Below are 17968 nucleotides of genomic sequence, written 5' to 3'. Positions count from 1 at the left end.
TGCTTGACAATTCCCTGGCTTTTGCAGTCATGACTACAAAATAGGAAATGAACCTGATGGCAACAACACATAGTGGATTGTAGATGGATTTTTGGGGGGGGGGGTCACAGCTTTTGCATTGTGCATTTAGATTTTAGTAGGAAGTCTTATAAGACCTCATGAATCAGTAGTTCAGTTATCAATAATGGACATGTGTTTTAACTTCCCATACAGTCATGTTAGCTTCTATTATAATAGCAATGACTTTCAAGATCTAGTCCCCCCTTTTTCCACTTACATTGTATCTTAGATAATGGAAAACTAGTGCTATAGGTTGGCATACATCTTGAAAGTCCTTAAAATGTGTTTTGGGGTAGGAAGTTAGTGCTGCCATGTAGGTATTGAAGCAACCTGGACCTGTTACTTTACCATAAACTAGAACCAATATCATGTTTCCGTCCCAAGGAATTGAATGTTTTGTTTCCTTTGAGGCTCCAGACAGTAGTGAAGATGTGGTGGCGGCGGCAATATTTCACAGCACGGTTTCTCGTGCTGTATAGTGTTGAACTGTACACTACAGATGTCATATGTTGCTGTCTTGACTATAAACAGATTGTCAACTAGATCATGTTCTTTCAAGTTTTTTATATCCATGCTGATAATGGACATTGGGCATTCTGGTCTGTGAAGAATGTATTCTCCTGAATTTTGAATGTATCCTGTTTAATAATAATTACTTTTGTCAGGATTTAGAGCACAGGAATAATCTTCCCCTCTTTTTTTTTTAAAAAAAAGATAAATCTACATATTTTGTGGTTGTCGCCTTTTTTCATAGTTTAACTCACAAGTAATCAAACGACAGAGGCTATACTTTCTTGTCAAAGGAATTAGATTTATGTTTTCTTTGTAAATGGAAGAGAATATTAGAAATCTTTTTATTAAAATGTGAAAATGTTTATCTGTATTTTTGATCATGTTATAGATATAATAGGTATATTGTTACAAATAAAGTATTTTTGAGAACAAACAACTGCATGTTTTGTTTGCTTCTGAGGTATAGTGTGCAAATGGCAAGTTCATGCTACCAACAAAATATATGTACATATACTTCTAGCATTTAATTGGGTCTTGTGGAAAACGCTGGTTACTTGTATGTGTGAAGGTGGACAAGAAAATCTTGGATCCTGTGAATTGTCAAACCCAGCTAAATGCACTAAGGTGACATGTAGAAATTTGAGAGAACACTGAAGTGTCATTTGGTTGATCTATTCTGAAACCAGAAAAAGTACTACGTTGGAAATAAATTCCAAAACCCACTCTTGGACAATACCTTTATCAAGAATAATCAAAGTTACAAAATCATTAACAGAACTCTTCATGAGGGTGGATGTTAAGCAAAAGGGAAGGGAAAGAAACCTGACGAAACAACAAAAGAGCATCCTTTGCTTTGATCTTAAGTATATTAATTACAGCAACCATGACTACCAAACTGCAAAACTTAGTACGCTACCACTGTTCATCCTAGAGTGATGTACAAAGCTGGCTCATTATCGGTGAAAAGGTGCCGGATGTGATTCTCAGATCTAGATTACAGCACCTAGTACAAAGTTTCTACACTAGTTTGGAAATGGTGCTGATAACAACCTAAATCTCTTCCCTGTTCCTCTGCGGACAAACGTCGCCTCCCTTGGCCAGTAAAGCGAGATGAGTGCCGCAACCCCAGGGTTGTTCGCAACTGGACATAACTGTCAGGGGTCCTTTACCGGTAGGCTTGGCTGTCTACATGCATGCCCTGTTGGTACTTAATAGGCATAAGAGAACCAACAAATTAGATGGCAAAGGCACAGACAAAAAGGAACTCTTACAGCTCTGCATGGGAAAGACTGAAGTTGCTCTTTGGGTACAGTTCAAATATGTGAGGGTGTGGACTACAGTTTAATTCAATGGCTGCTGTTTTCTATACATTTCAGCTGTGCAAGTCTAAATAAGCAGGCAAGAAATGCATTTATTAGCACAGCTCAAGGACCCATTCCAAGCAGAAGCACTCAAGGAGGTTGCGGGTGAGAGAGCTGTCGAGGCAGAGCCTGGGAAGCGTTTGGAGAGCCAGAAAGAGATGTCTGGTGGGCGATATTCAGCACTTGGGCCCAAGGCTCCCCAGGCCTTGTGCAGGCGCTCAGTGCTGGTCCTGACAACGGTAGCCTGGTGGGAGGAAATGTGCATATCCGGTTCGAGGCAAGTATAATATGAAAAGGGTAATAATAGGGCTTATGACCATCAACCAACATATAAAACTTGTGAAATAAAGGTAAATCCTTTCTGCATCTCTTTTTGCCTCAGCTTACAATAAAAAAAGACCCCACACAAAACGGCAAATTAAAATGCATCCAAAGTATTATTAACTAAAAAGGGCTCAGAAATGGACAAGATATGCGAAAAGGCAGGCAGACAGACTTGACGCGCCCGCGCGTGCGCACAAACGCCGAGCGCAAGTCTTCCCTCCGCCCCGCTCCTTGCCTGCCTCCTGGCTCCGCCCACAGGGCGCCCCTCTTTTTTGTTTGGTCCGGAAAAGAGCACGAAAGGGAGGAGCAAGCGGAGAAGCGAGCGGCGCTGCCTACCGAGAAGTGCGCGAGATCCCGTGGGCCCCGTCCAAGGTGAGCGCAGAAAGGGCGACTGCAAGGACGCGCGCGCTGGTGATATCTGGGCTTGGCAACGTCTTTGGCTGCAGCCGGTTTCTAGAGAGCTACCTGCTCTCCGGAGCCTAGCGGTGCCTGGGTCTGCATTTCCCTCCCGGTCCTAAACACCACAATCAGCTCCAGGCAAAGGGGCGGATCGAGGTCTGACACCGCGTCTTGCTCTGACACCCATCGCGTTCACTTTATGTTTGCACCCAAACAGTGACTTTGAGGGACCTGAGGCTTCCTCCTCTTACCGCAGGATAATTCGCGGCCAGTAATAACATGCCTAATGGAACTTAACAAAGGAAACAGCCATGTTACTCCATTACAGCAAAATAAACAAATACACACACATACAGGTTTATAATACATGCCAGCTAAGTGCATGGCAGTTAAAGAGTGCAGGAGAGGACACCTCCTTATCCCAGAACGATCTTAAAAGTTCAATATAGGAGATCGACAGAAGGAGGAGAGAGGAGTGGAAGCAGGGAAGCAACAGCAGTTGTTTCAGTTGCATTTGCTTCAGTTACCGGCTGAATTTGAATAGGGCAGGCAGGGCCGGATTTAGGTTTGATGAGCCCTAAGCTACAGAAGGTAACATATACTGAAGGTATATGTCCAGCTGTCCTTTGTCAACAACAAATTGTCGCTGTTTTTTGTGTTGAATATATCCTGTATAGTAATTTATGGACCTAATAGGTATCTAAAGCCATTTGCACATAACAAATAGGAGCCTACACAAACAAAACACTGTTGCTGTAGGTAGGTTTTATTTTATTTGTTTTTTATCTTATATTTTGGAAATGTACACCCAGGGGTTTTTTCTTTTAAAAAATTTTGGGGCCCCAAGAGAGTGGGGCCCTAAGCTATAGCTTGTTTACCTTACACATAAATCCAGCAGGTAAGGGCAACCGTATAGTTAAAGCCATGGTTTTCCCAGTAGTGATGTATGGAAGTGAGAGCTGGACCATAAAGAAGGCTGATCGCCGAAGAATTGATGCTTTTGAATTATGGTGCTGGAGGAGACTCTTGAGAGTCCCATGGACTGCAAGAAGATCAAACCTATCCATTCTTAAGGAAATCAGCCCTGAGTGCTCACTGGAAGGACAGATCGTGAAGCTGAGGCTCCAATACTTTGGCCACCTCATGAGAAGAGAAGACTCCCTGGAAAAAACCCTGATGTTGGGAAAGATGGAGGGCACAAGAAGAAGGGGACGACAGAGGACAAGATGGTTGGACAGTGTTGTTGAAGCTACAAACATGAGTCTGACCAAACTGCGGGAGGCAGTGGAAGACAGGAGTGCCTGGCATGCTCTGGTCCATGGGGTCACGAAGAGTCAGACACAACTAAACGACTAAACAACAACAACAACGACCAGAATGTGGTCCAAACCCGCCTTTAAATCCATATCAACGAAAAGAAAAGAACTCACACTGAAACTCACCTACAGGTGGTACCTAACACCAAGGAAACTAGCGCTAATACACCCAGGAACCTCACCAAAATGCTGGAGAGGGTGCACCTCCACAGGCACATACCTCCACATGTGGTGGGAGTGTCCCAAAATCCAACTATTCTGGACAACAGTCATACAAGAAATATGTAAAATAACTAAGCAAGTAATAGACATCACCCCAGAATTGGCCCTACTAAACATCTTCCAAGACAACAATGCCCATCTACACCACAAAGAACTCATAACCCACCTGCTTTCAGCAGCCAGAAACACCATAACCAGACACTGGAGAGACCTGTCAGGAGTAAGCATGGACCAATGGTACCAAACAGTATGGGAAACAGCCCTACTAGAAAAATTAACTAATAAACTGAAACTGACACGGGGACAAACAGAAGAAGACGCCTTCACCCCGGTATGGCTCTCCTTTATCACATACACAGCCCAACAGGACAATGACAATAATCCACCAACAGCATACAAATCAATATGGCTAACCTGATCCAAAACACCCACCCACCTCACTCACACACGAAAACAAAGATCACCACAGCCAATCACAAGCAAACAATCACACCCTAGGCCAACCCCAACCTCTCTCACCACCAAAGGAACACAAGTGAACAACACAAGCAACGCTGACACCAAACTCTACATACATTAAACATAATAGAAACACCGTCACCCGACCCCACCCCCATCCATCTTCCCTCTCTCCACCCCCCTTTCTTTTCTTTTCTTTTTTTCTTTTTTTTCTTCTCCCCCTAATGCCTCAACAAATGAACCGGATTTGTAAAAATGTTACATGAAAAAACAACAACGAGGCACTACACTTACTTCTGTAAAACAAGAAAATCCTTAATAAAAAAAACAAAAAACAAAAAAAACAAGGGCAACCTTTGGCACTCCAGATATTGCTCCCAGCATCTATGACCATTGGTCATGCTTGATGCTGGGGCTGATAAGGGTTGTATAGAAACAAGAGGGTTGTGCTTTCTTGTTGTTTCTTAAGTGCTGTGTCCTGAAGCTATCCTGCCCTTGATCGTGATCTTTCACTTCCTGAAGGAGTTCTCTTTTCCCATGAAATGAGATAGCTGAAAATAAAATAAATCAAGTCGAGTGCCTTTCAGAGGAAGTTGATCAAACTGGGTGTTTATTTTGCTTTTGCAATTCAGGTTCTTCATGGCTGTTGTTTGCAGCCTTGTCCGGCATTTCCCGTTCAGACACCGCTGGTCCTTACCAAGGTTGCAGATCAAATGCCAGAGAAAAGCCTTGAATGTGTGGACATGTGGGTCCCCCCGGTCCAAACTTAAGAAAGAAGGAACAGGGCCATTGAAGAGAGAAGCGCTCATCATGCCTTCCATCCGATGGAGCATCAGTCACTTGCCCAAGAGATGTCTGCATGCTACCCAGCTTCACCTCCAGGAAGTGATGCTCACCAGTGAGCGATATGGGGTGCAGAGGCTTCCTTTTGCCCATGTTTCCAGCACTGATGTGTCTTTCTTTGAAAACCTTATGCCTGGCAGAGTCATCACAGATTTAGATGAATTAAAACTCTTCAATGTGGACTGGCTGAAGTCTGTAAGAGGTATGTTATTTTGTAAAACTGCTTTAAGTATTTTCTACACCAGCCCAATTGGGTTGGACTACAAATTTCATGGCTCTGCTATCTGGGGCTGATGGGAGTTGTAGCCAAAACACCTGGCGAGCATCAGGTTGGGGAAAGCTGAGCTGCACTTACTGGAAGCCGTTCTCCAGAGTTTGAGGCAGGAGTGTTTCTCAGCATCACCTGGAGATTCTGGGGACTGAACCCTGGACCACATGCTCTGCCACCGAGCTCCAGCCCTTCCCCTTAAGGCTATAAATCTGCAATGTACCGTATTTTTCGCCCTATAGGACGCACTTTTCCCCCTCCAAAAATGAAGGGGAAATGTGTGTGCGTCCTATGGGGCGAATGCAGGCTTTTGCTGAAGCCTGGAGAGCCGCAGCGCCAGCCCCACAACATCGGGGGACAGCAGGGAGGCAGAATGCCGCCATCCCGCTGTCTCCCGACGTGGTTTGGAGGCTGACGGCGGGGAGACGCGTGCTTTTCCCCGCCGCCAGCCCCGCAAGCTCCGGGGACAGCGGGGAGGTGCAGCGCGTCTTCCCACTGTCCCCGGACCTGGTCTGCAGGCGGGCGGCGGGGAGAAGAGCGCTTCTCCCCGCTGCCTGCCCCGCAAGCTCCGGGGACAGCGGGGAGGCGCAGCGCGTCTTCCCGCTGTCCCTGGACCTGGTCTGCAGGCGGGCGGCGGGGAGAAGAGCGCTTCTCCCCGCTGCCGGCCCCACAAGCACCTGGGGGGGAAAGAAAATTTTTTTTTCTTCCCCCCCCCAAAAAAAGCTTGGTGCGTCCTATGGGGCGAAAAATACGGTACTTTTTACTACATGCACATGAATTTTAGCCATATTAACCAGCACAGGTATTTTTTTATTTGGGGGGTGGTAGGGGAAAGCATAGTGCGGGCGAGCTTCTATTCTATTTTAGAATGTTGTACTATTTTATTGTTGTTAGCCGCCCTGAGCCTGGCTTTGGCTGGGGAGGGCGGGATATAAATAAAAATTATTATTATTATTATTATTATTATTATTATTATTCCAATTTCAAATGAATGTTCTCACATCTTGTTTACATTACAGGCTGCAGTAAAATACTGTTAAAGCCACGGACAACAGCAGAAGTATCTGAGATTCTCAGGTAACAAAAAAACTGTGTTTCCGTGAACTCAATAAACCACATTAGAGATGTCTGTATTTAGGAGACTGTGCCTTACTTCTGTGTTGCTCAACTATGTTTTAAGATATGCACAGTAGTACCTCTGGTTGCGAACGGGATCCGTTCTGGAGGCCCGTTCGCAACACGAATAGAACGCAACCTGCAGCAGCGCATCTGCACATGCGCAGGTTGCAATTTGCCACTTCTGGGCATGCGCGTGACATAATTTTGCGTGTCTGCGCATGCGCAAGCAGTGAAACCCGGAAGTAACCCTTTCCGGTACTTCTGGGTTGCCATGGGATGCAACCTGAAAAAACATATCAGGAAGCAAATGTAACATGAGGTATGACTGTATATTATCTTGTTTTTTATCACTATGAGTCATATTCAGGAGTCATATGATGGTATCTCAGAGTCCTTTCTTATGTGTCTCTCTCTGTATCCACTCTGATAGACAGAGGCATATGAACACCCAGTAAAAGCGTTAGGTCAGTACTCTTTAAAGAGAAGTCTGTACAGTGGTACCTCGGGATGCAAATGGGAACGCAAGACGCGACGGCGTGTCTGCACTTGCGCGGGTCGGGTTTTGCCGCTTCCGCGCATGCGCGTGACGTCATTTTGAGAGTCTGCGCATGCGTGAGCGGCGAAACCTGGAAGTAGCGCGCTCCGTTACTTCCGGGTTGCTGCGGAGCGCAACTCGAATGCACTCAACCCGAAGCACATTTAACTCGAGGTATGACTGTACTCACCTTCTTTCCTTCCTTTTCTCTCTGTGAGCAGCAGCTGAATCATATAGAGCAGTGATGGCCAAACTTGGCCCTCCAGCTGTTTTGGGACTACAATTCCCATCATCCCTGACCACTGGTCCTGTTAGCCAGGGATGATGGGAGTTGTAGTCCCAAAACTGCTGGAGAGCCAAGTTTGGCCATCACTGATATAGAGAGTCCATCACATTTGAAGGTGGTCTGTTCTCCTGTTTAGCAGCTTTTGCCATTAGGAAGTTTCTTCAGCTGTTAGCTGGAATCTGCTTCCCTACAGTTTCCTCCCATCCCATTAGTCTTGTCCTCTAGAGTAACAAAGAGCAAATCTTAGCCTTTAGTGTTAGCTAAACTGGGGGAAAATGCCTCCATAAATATGGTATTCTGTTTTTGTTTTTATTACTAAATAAGTTAATTGATGATAGATGAGATGATTTCAAATAGAATATGGTTCCTAACGTGTATGTACTGTGAATCTAAAAGCTATAGGAGTTTTTTCTTAGTCTTTTCCTATGCACCTTTCTCCCTCTCTGCTTATTTCCCCCCTCCTTGCCATCTGTATGATGCTTAAGTGAAAATGCCATGAAATTAAACTAAGGGTGAGCTACTTGCCCACCCCTGTGTTAAAGGGATGCATAGCATCTCAGGGCTCATTCACACAAGCAGGTAGATTGGTGTACAATCATGTGCCAAAAAGTGTGAACCCAGAGCACATGCAAGACAGCTTGCAACCACTTCCAAGATCCTGGCCAGACTTTCCCCCATCACTACTACCATCTTCATGTGTACCACTTAATTTACATTTGCGTGGCACCTTCATATTCTTTAGGATTTTGAATCTCAACCCACTATTTGAAGTCTTACTGCAGTAATGGGATTAGTATGCATCTTAAAACTATTGAGTAGTAGCAGCCAAGTTTACTCTTGAGTCAGTCTAGAACTTTGATCTTAAAAAAAGACTTTTTCGTTTTACTAGGATCGCCTTTTCAAAGGCATTATAATATGCCCTTAGGAACAAGACCCCATGGGCAAAATGTGTTCCCTTTCAGGTACTGCCATGAGAGGAACTTGGCTGTGAACCCTCAGGGGGGTAACACTGGCCTCGTTGGGGGCAGCGTCCCTGTCTTTGATGAGATCATTCTCTCCACAGCTCTTATGAACCAGATCATCAGCTTTGACGACGTTTCTGGTAAATATATCTTCCCAGGGCAGGGGAAATGGCTACGCTATCATCCTCTAAAGATTGCCATTCTCCTAAATTAGGGAGTAGGGAGTGTGGCCCTCCAGATGCTGCTGGTCTGCAACTCTAACCATCCCTGCCATTGGCTCTCCAAAAGCATATGGAGGGCAAACAGGTTCCTCAACCCTGTCTTAAGAGTTTCCATCAGGGCGGACAAAATGGGAGGTTCTTGAACCCTGAACGGCAGAGCTGATTCCTCCCTCTGCCAATAGCAATGGGATGTAAGCTCAAGTAAAGGGGAAGCAGAGGTGGTTTTCTATTCAGAAGTGTTGGGAGGTCATTGCCTAGTAGCACAACCCAGAAATAACATCTGGACAGCAAGAAGTGTAATTCTGGTTGTGTTGCTGGCATTAAATGAAAGAACTGGACAATGGTGCCAGTAAACAAACAAGAAAACCCACCTCACAGATCCTTGATGCTGAGGCTGTTTGGGGGGTGGGGGTGAAGAATGTTGCTTCGTTGCAAAGGCTCTGACAGACAGTAGATCTCTTTGGGTTCAAATTACCCCAACGAAAAAGGAAAATTACATCCGTTTCTCAGACTGTAACTGGATACTGATTTTTCAGGAATCCTTGTTTGCCAGGCTGGCTGCATTTTAGAAAACCTCAACCAATACCTGGAGCAGTTGGATTTCATCATGCCGCTTGACCTCGGAGCAAAGGGCAGCTGCCACATTGGAGGGAACGTAGCTACAAATGCCGGTGGTTTGCGTCTCCTGCGCTACGGCTCTCTGCGAGGGACAGTCCTAGGACTAGAAGTGGTAACATGAAACTTTGAAAGCTGCTTCCCATATTTTATCATCTTCTTGTCCTTGACCATTGGAGGGATGAACTAGAGGCCCACAAAGCCCTAGCTGGTGTCCCATCAGCCCCCTTGACCTGATACGCTACAGACATGGGTGGGAAGTCCAGGACATCAGCAGATGTTCATCCTCATCATGCTGCTGAGCTGGGTGGGGAGGTTTCAACCTCTCTGCCTACTGAACACCACCATCGCGATACAGGTTATTTCCTCCTCCTCACTCACCAGGTGATTGTTTGCATGAGCTGTTGCGAAGGGAGAAATTGTATCTGTGTCCTATGCATGAACCTGTCTGCCTGCCTGCATAGCTTCCCCAATGTGGATATCATGTGTGTATCCACACACTGGTGTGTATGTGTGCGCATGCTGTGGTGTGTGTATGCTAGCTGTGGGTGGCCATGCCCACTTCATAGCCCCACTGGGACATGGTCCCCTGGAGATGTGGGAAGGTGGTGACTTGGTCCTTGGACCCCAAAGTATTAGCCAGCCCCATCATTCAGCCTGGACACTGAGGTCCAGTCCAAAGGCTTTCTGGCAGTTCCCTCACTGTGAGAAGTGAGGTTACAGAGAACCAGGCAGAGGGCCTTCTCGGTAGTGGCGCCCGCCCTGTGGAACGCCATCCCATCAGATGAACAACTATTTGACTTTTAGAAGACATCTAAAGGCAGCCCTGTTTAGAGAAGTTTTTAATGTTTGAGGTTTTATCGTGTTTTTAATATTTTTTGGGACCTGCCCAGTGTGGCTGGAGAAACCCAGTCAGATGGGTGGGGTATACATTATTATTATTAGTAGTAGTAGTAGTAATTTCACTCCCACTTCAGATGCACATACTGTTAATTACTGAATTGTAATCTCTTCATTCCATTTCAGATCCAACTCTGCTACTGTATTGTCTTATTAAAAAGTTCCCTCCTGAAATATTCTGTGTGATGGCAACTAATTAATCTAATTGAAAATGTTATGTTTAATCTTATTGTAGCCTTTTTAAAAAACAAAAACACACACCCTCTCAAATATATCAAGGAATTATCTAAGGATGTCCTCTTCCAGGTGCTGGCTGGTGGCTCTTTGTTGAACTGCTTGGCATCTTTGCGGAAGGACAATACTGGCTATGACTTGAAGCAGTTGTTCATTGGGTCTGAGGGGACCTTGGGCGTCATTACGGCAGTTTCCATTCTCTGCCCACGAAAACCCAAGGCTGTGAATTTGGCATTTCTTGGTAAGAGCTATTCTCCTCTCTATTTTCAGAAGTGTTATTTGTAACTACTAGTGGTATTTTAGCAAGACTAGACTTGGACACAACTCCGCTTATGGTGAAACTGTTACAGCCCTCGAAGACAAATTGGTTATATTTATATTTTGTTTCCACTGAATATGATGACTGACTTATTAGGAAAGGTTGGGATAAGAAGAGAGAAAGCAATTGGCACAATCAGCAGGGTAAGGGCAGAAAATGCAGTTAACGTAACCAGCAGATCACTCTTCACATATGTCTGGAATAGTTCTGGGCTGAGCTTCAAAATCAGGGTGTGTGATGGTCCTACAGGCAGCAGGGTGAATTGCCTGCCTGGCCCAAAGGTTGCAGATATTGCCTGTCGCCCAGATAGCCTGGTGGACAATGCTGGGGTGGAGTCAGTGGTCGTGGGACGTGTTGGCAGCAATCACATGGGGAAATGTAAACATGAGGTCCTGGAAGCAAAATTTAGGCGGCTAGGTAGGATGCCTGATTCAGCAGGCACGCCATACTTTCTTAATAAATTCACTGAGCCAAGGAACTGTCAATAAGTTATAGCCGAATCCTAACCTGCTCTACTCAGAAGTTATTCCTATTACATTCAATGGGTCTTATTCAGGTAAGTGGGGTTAGGATTGCAGCCTTAGGCTATTTTATGGGTGTCATTCCTAAAGCTGCTGTTAATGTTGTTTTGCAGCATGGAAGTCTCCAGCCTGAAGAATGTTTTTTTTTTTGGGGGGGGGGAGTTCTGTGTTTATCAAATACCATATATACTTTAGTATAAGCCGACTTTTTCAGCACATTTTTAATACTGAAAAAGCCCCCTTCAGCTTATACTCGAGTGAGGCGGGCAGCGTCGGCGGAGGGACGAGCGAAAGGAGCCCTTTCTCGCCGCTGGTCCCGCTGCCCGCCTCTTGCAAGGGCAGGCACAGGAGCCATGGTTGGGAGAGGTGCTGCGTTGTGCTTCTCCCAACCGCGGCTCCTATGCCTGCTCTTGCAAGCGGCAGAGGCAATGGCAGAGAGACGAGCGGCCCGAAAGGCCTTTGCCGCTGTCTTCCTTCTCCACTCCCAGGTTTGTGGTGTGGTGAACCGGCTTATACTCGAGTCAATAAGATTTTCACAGTTTTTTGTGCTAAAATTAGGTGCCTGGGCTTATATTCGGCTTGGCTTATACTCGAGTATATACGGTAAGTTGTCCTTTTCATCTTTCACAGTTTTGCACACATGTGGCTCCTTTCTAGAAGGCTTATTGATGTGTATAGGTGTGATGTCATGTTTCCTCCTAGTAGTTTTTTTGTTTTTTTAATGCAACTTTCTTTTCATTGTTTTATGTTTTCCTTTGTGTAAAGGTTGTCCAAGTTTCTCTCAGGTCCTGAAAACTTTCACTCTCTGCAAGGGCATGCTGGGAGAAATCCTGTCTGCCTATGAGTTCATGGACAACGAGTGCATGAAGCTGGTTGAGCAACACCTCAAATTAACCAACCCAGTTTCAGGTACCAGCTAGCCATATGCAAAATTCACAGGAGGGATTCCTTCACCGATTCTGTTGGGGATGTGGGGGGCGGGGAATAGAATCAAATGGTTGAATTGAAATGTACAGGTTCCCTAGGAGCTTTCTGTGCTTGCTGCAACTCAGTTGTCCGCTGTAATCTTGAATGCATTCATTGCTCACATTCACGCTACATCATGGATTTTGTAGTCTTAAATAGAATAGAATTTATTATTTATACCCCGCCCATCTGGCTGGGTTTCCCCAGCCACTCTGGGCGGCTTCCAACAGAGTATTAAAGTGGTCTGTTAAACATTAAAAGCTTCCCTAAAGAGGGCTGCCTTCAGATGTCTTCTAAAAGTCTGGTAGTTGTTCTTCTCTTTGACATCTGGTGGGAGGGCGTTCCACAGGGCAGGCACAACTACTGAGAAGGCCCTCTGCCTGATTCCCTGTAACTTGGCTTCTCGCAGTGAGGGAACCGCCAATAGGGTGGAGACACTCCTTCAGGTATACTGAACCGAGGCCGTTTAGGGCTTTAAAGGTCAGCACCAACACTTTGAATTGTGCTCGGACCTGTGCACACATATTATACCTGATGTTGCCATGCATCAATATTTTTGTTGTTTTGTTAAACTTCTTATTCAGTGTTTACACATTGTTAACAAGCATTACACACATACATAATGTTATCTGTATGCACCTTTCCATAGTTGAAGCCATGCTCAAGGTGGCTTAAAATACATACAGTGGTACCTCAGGTTACATGCGCTTCAGGTTACAGACTCCACTAACCCAGAAATACTACCTCGGGTTAAGAACTTTGCTTCAGGATGAGAACAGAAATCATGCTCTGGTGGCGTGGTGGCAGCAGGAGTGGTGCTTCAGGTTAAGAACAGTTTCAGGTTAAGAACGGACCTCCGGAACGAATCAAGTACTTAACCTGAGGTACCACTGTAATTACAAAGATAACAAAAGTAGTTAGAAACAATAAATGACATCAAAAAGTACACAACCAAATTGAATCCATTTCCATATAAATCATAATAATATATAAAATAAAGATACCAAAAATTAATATCAAAAACAGCAAGAACCCTCACCCCTGCCAATACCCCAGCCTATGCATTTTTTACACCATATGTAGTTGAAATTTCTCTATCATTTTCACAAATTCACAGAGCCATCTAAGGAAGGTGTGGGCAGGAGAATCTGGAAACAAAATGTTTAAACCAAAATCCACTTTTTCTGAATTTTGGCAACTAGTCCAGTAAAAACAGGATATAGGCCAGGAAACTGTGTCATGTGAGGCATTCCACAGATTCATTTTTCTTTGGGGATTTCTTTTAGGTTAGAAATACTAGAGAAACAAATTTTTGATAAAAAAACCAAGATGGCTGCTAATGTGACTTCAGGAAAAGGCCTTTTCCTCCTGTCCTTTGGTTGAACCATTTTGGGCAGGTTGGCAGGATTCACTGAAAGTGTCTTTTAAAAGATCCAAAATTTCAGAGAAACACCGTTTTCTTAACTTCTGCGTGGTGCAGCAGGAGTCACTCCAGTGAATATAGTGTGGTTTTTAGCTGTTGCAACTGATAGTGACAGTCTCCTTTCTGATTCTGCTTTTCCAACTCCAGAAAGTCCTTTCTATGTGCTAATTGAGACTTCAGGTTCCAATTCTGCCCATGATGAGGAAAAGCTGAGCCACTTCCTGGAACATGTCATGGCCTCTGGTTTGGTAGTAGAGGGAACTCTGGCTTCAGAAGATAAAAAAATAAAGGTAATTTCCCATTTCTCCCTAACTGTGCTTGAATTGGGGCTCTGATTTGAGTCTGAACTGCGTACCAATGGATGTGCAACTATTGGTGTATGTGGCATACACCAGTGATCCCAAATTGCTAGGCATTTATCAAATAGTCAACGCTGTCTAATTAATTAATTAATTAATTAATTAATTAATTAATGTTCTGCTTTTACTAAATTTATGTCCCTCCCTTCTTCTCAAAGGAGCCCAGGGAAGCAAACATTGAGAGACAAAATAATACAAACATATTTAAAATAATTCCAAGGCAGGTGCAGGCTGGGAAAGATTTCAGATTAAAAAGCTTGAAAGAGGAAGGTAGGCACCAAAAAGGCAGTAGAACTGGCACTGCCTGATATTAAAAGAGGGGATTCCAAAGAGTGGCTGCTGCAAGAGGGAATACCGTGTTCTTATATTGTTCAGAATGGACTTCCTGATAAGATGGTACCTGCAGGAGTGCAGTGATCAGTTGGGTATATAAGAGGTGAAATGATCATTCAGGTCTCCAGGTCCCAAGCTCTCTATGACTTGATAAACCAAAACCAGCACCTTGAACTTAACCTAGTAGCTGATTGGCAGTCTAATCTCTGTGAAAAACAAATCAGGACAAATGTCCTTTGAGACTTGTGTGTGGCTGGTCCAACTGCAAAAGGAAGACTTAAGCTGCTGTGGAATCGCTCATTGGAATGACAAAATAATATCAGACCAGCACTAAATAGGCTTTTGGTGATTTGTTGAAGCTAGCCTAAACTCATTATTCTTTGAAGATTAATTGGTTCTTTTAACATAAACACCTAAGTATTCGAGATGACTTAACCAACAGTGTTTAGATAGCAGGTCACTTTTGTAAAGCCATCCATGTGGAATGAAAACGAAAGCATTTCGTTTTCCATCCAAGTCACCGCTTGGGTCCGTTGCAGGCGCTGTGGGCTTTGCGGGAACGGATCACAGAGGCCTTGACTTGCGACGGATCCGTTTACAAATACGACATTTCGCTGCCTGTGGAGAAACTCTATGATCTGGTGACGGACATGCGGACACGGCTGGGTGGCAGTGCCAAGAATGTGGTGGGCTATGGCCACCTAGGTAAGCTGGAATGTGTTTGGAAACAAATGGCCTTTACTGATTTGGATTTAGGGCTCTTTAAAAAAAATATATTATTGAAGTTTTCTTGGTTTACGAAGGTATGTGCAATGTCTCTTTTTTTCAAGTTACATTTTTCCATAGGTCAGTTTCATTTGTTGAGAGGACTTAGAGTTCTTATAGCAAAGTGATGTATAAGGAAGTCCTTGCTTCAGCTCTCACCTGCTCTAGGGGGTTGTATTAGAGGGGTCCCTTCCAACTATACAGTTCTAGGATTCTATGAGCTGCTGGATGGTTTCCGGCCAGCTTCTGTCTCTCAGCCTTAACCAAAAGGAAAAGCCTCTCCTCCTAACAGAGGGGAGGAGTTGTGAGCGGGAACCGGTTCCTGCATTGGAGGGGGGCATATTCGGCCCTTCGTCAGCTTACCTGGCTGCCGTGCTGCGCCCATAGGCCAGCCAATAGGGCTGGCTTGTGGGTGGGGTTTAGCCGCATTCAAGCGGCCGCGGCAGCTCCATCTTCTCATTCTGCGCCCCTTCGTCGTCGGATCACCCGCCCACCCTCCCTTTAGGTCATATTTATGCATCTGACCTTGCTATGGACTCAGGTTGGTTGCCCTGGTTGCCCAGGGGGCCTGGTAGGAATTTTTATCCATTTGGCAAATTGGAACCAGCCTCTTGGTTTTTCGCCTACCTCATAGCAAACCGCCACAACTTTTTGGTTATTGGCGGTTAGGCATTGGAATATGTGTCGTGTGTTGGAGGGCAGGTGTGGCCATCATCTACCCCTCCCCTTGTTGGGTAGTCCGTTAAAGGAATCCGGCGGTTGTGGATCCTGTCCGATGCCCTGCTGGTGGCTAGGGCCTTGGCACGACCCCTGGTGACATCAGGGGAAGCTTCAGTTGTATTTGCATCAACAAACTCCTCCCGCTGGTTGTTAACCTTCGGATGACTGTCTGCTGAGTGGGGTGGAGTCATGTTTAGACTGTTTGATCCAATGCCTAAAGCCAATACCGCTCACATGCTATAACCAATAAGGTTGTGGCCTTCTTTAGCCCATTAACCTTAAATTCATGTGTCCCTGTGTCTTATTTATCTCTAAGCGGGTGTCAGGTCCTCGACTCATAAAGAGTGATGAAATAACTTCACCAAAAGAAAATGAAATGATCTGCTTGCCATCTGAAAGGAGGTTGCTGATGATAAAGGGTTTTTTTTTTTAGCCATGGTACCTAACTTACAGAATGGCCTCCCCAGGGTGGTTCAGTTGGTGCCAACTGTGATGTCATTATGACAACTGGGAAATACATTTTTATTCCCCGTGGGTATTCCAGCACCTAGTGTGAGTTATTTTTTATCTGCTCTGTCGATAACAGAACAAATCTGTTATGATTTGTTCTGCATCTTCCTTTCAGCTGTGGTTTTTACCCCTTTTTTGTTTTATTCTTTTTTATTGCACTGGTAGCTTACTGAAGCATGGCCTCTAGAAATCCCTTGGACCATGAATACCCAATGTGTTGCCCCCAGATGCTGTTAGACTACAACTCCCACCAGCCCTAGCCAACATGGTCAGTGGGATAATGGGAATTGTATTCCAGCAACATCTAGAGGACGCCACATTGTCTACCTTGCTTGTAGACAAATAATATTAATGAATAATCTTCATTATATTTTAAAATGACCCTCTTTTCTAGAATGAAGAGAGGAATTAGGGGGAGCCACTGCACTGCATGCCCAGTAATTGAATGTGTTTTCTGCTTTCTCTTTTGAAACCCACCAATTTGGGACTTTGCTTTGGCAGGAGATGGAAACTTGCACCTGAACATCACAGCAGATTCCTACAGCCATTCCCTGCTGGAGGCTATTGAGCCATTTGTGTATGAGTGGACTTCCCAGTACCGTGGGAGTATCAGTGCAGAGCACGGTCTGGGCTTCAAGAAGAAGCATTATATCCACTACAGTAAACCCCGGGAGGCAGTCCTTCTCATGCAGCAATTCAAGGCCATGTTGGACCCCAAAGGGATTCTAAACCCTTACAAGACATTGCCGATTAAGGGTGCATGATGGTGACTATGAAGAACAGGATCAGGAGACCTTTGCGTGGAAGTTGTCTAGCACGGGAGCTGTAAGCAAATTGTGAAACTGCAACGTGAAATGGAAGTTTGCTCCCCACCCACCCCCAACAAAAGAAATAGTAAAGGAGTTGAATTGTCCTCCCAGTATTATCTATCTACCAAGCTCTGAATTATCCGAGAGGCAGAGAAGACAACATTTGTTTTCTAAGGCTCTTTCTTTCAAAGCTTCTGGTTGCTCCCCATTTTTAGGGCTTTGTTCTTATCTGAATACAACATGTAGGAGTGGAACTTGGGATAAGAGAACAATTTGCAGGAGGAAATTCGTGGCATAGCTTCTCTTGCCTTCTTGTTGCAGCTGCATACATTCAAAACACAAATCGACAGCTGCAGGATTTGCAAGGACCTTGAAGAAGATAAGAGGGTATTCTGTGCTTTGAACCAAGTGTGGGAAACATTTTACCTTTCTTCATGGAAAAATAAAACCTGTAATGAAAACATTACCTCAATTTCTCTACGTTTCAAAGCAGCCCTTCTTTATAGGTTCCCCATTCTTACTCTACAAAAACTTAAATTGGAGATTGGAAACCTGTGGCCCTCACATCACCATCATTACTGACCATTGGCCATGTTTCCCTGGGGT

The 17968-nt window shown here is 44.8% G+C and overlaps 1 protein-coding gene across 7 annotated transcripts; it reads left to right on the top strand.

Moving 5' to 3' along the window:
- Window positions 1-2551: 2551 nt before the first annotated feature.
- Window positions 2552-17843, top strand: D2HGDH (D-2-hydroxyglutarate dehydrogenase). Of its 7 annotated transcripts, none has more exons than XM_053389896.1 (10): window positions 2552-2630; window positions 5287-5699; window positions 6785-6842; window positions 8668-8807; window positions 9425-9618; window positions 10710-10878; window positions 12243-12386; window positions 14014-14156; window positions 15098-15263; window positions 17055-17843. In XM_053389896.1, exons 2-10 carry the CDS (start codon window positions 5294-5296, stop codon window positions 17315-17317), a joined length of 1683 nt encoding a protein of 560 aa, XP_053245871.1. In that variant the 5' UTR covers window positions 2552-2630; window positions 5287-5293; the 3' UTR covers window positions 17318-17843. The 7 variants fall into 7 exon arrangements, with proteins under 7 accessions (XP_053245871.1, XP_053245877.1, XP_053245870.1 ...); XM_053389895.1 differs by lacking the exon at window positions 2552-2630 and adding an exon at window positions 2682-2813; XM_053389902.1 differs by lacking the exon at window positions 5287-5699 and having other exon boundaries at window positions 2597-2630.
- Window positions 17844-17968: the final 125 nt, after the last annotated feature.

This window comes from Podarcis raffonei, chromosome 5 (genome assembly GCF_027172205.1).
Source record: "Podarcis raffonei isolate rPodRaf1 chromosome 5, rPodRaf1.pri, whole genome shotgun sequence".
NCBI lineage: Eukaryota > Metazoa > Chordata > Lepidosauria > Squamata > Lacertidae > Podarcis > Podarcis raffonei.
The sequence above is the reverse complement of the archived record's forward strand: the minus strand, read 5'-3'. Positions and strand labels throughout refer to the sequence as shown.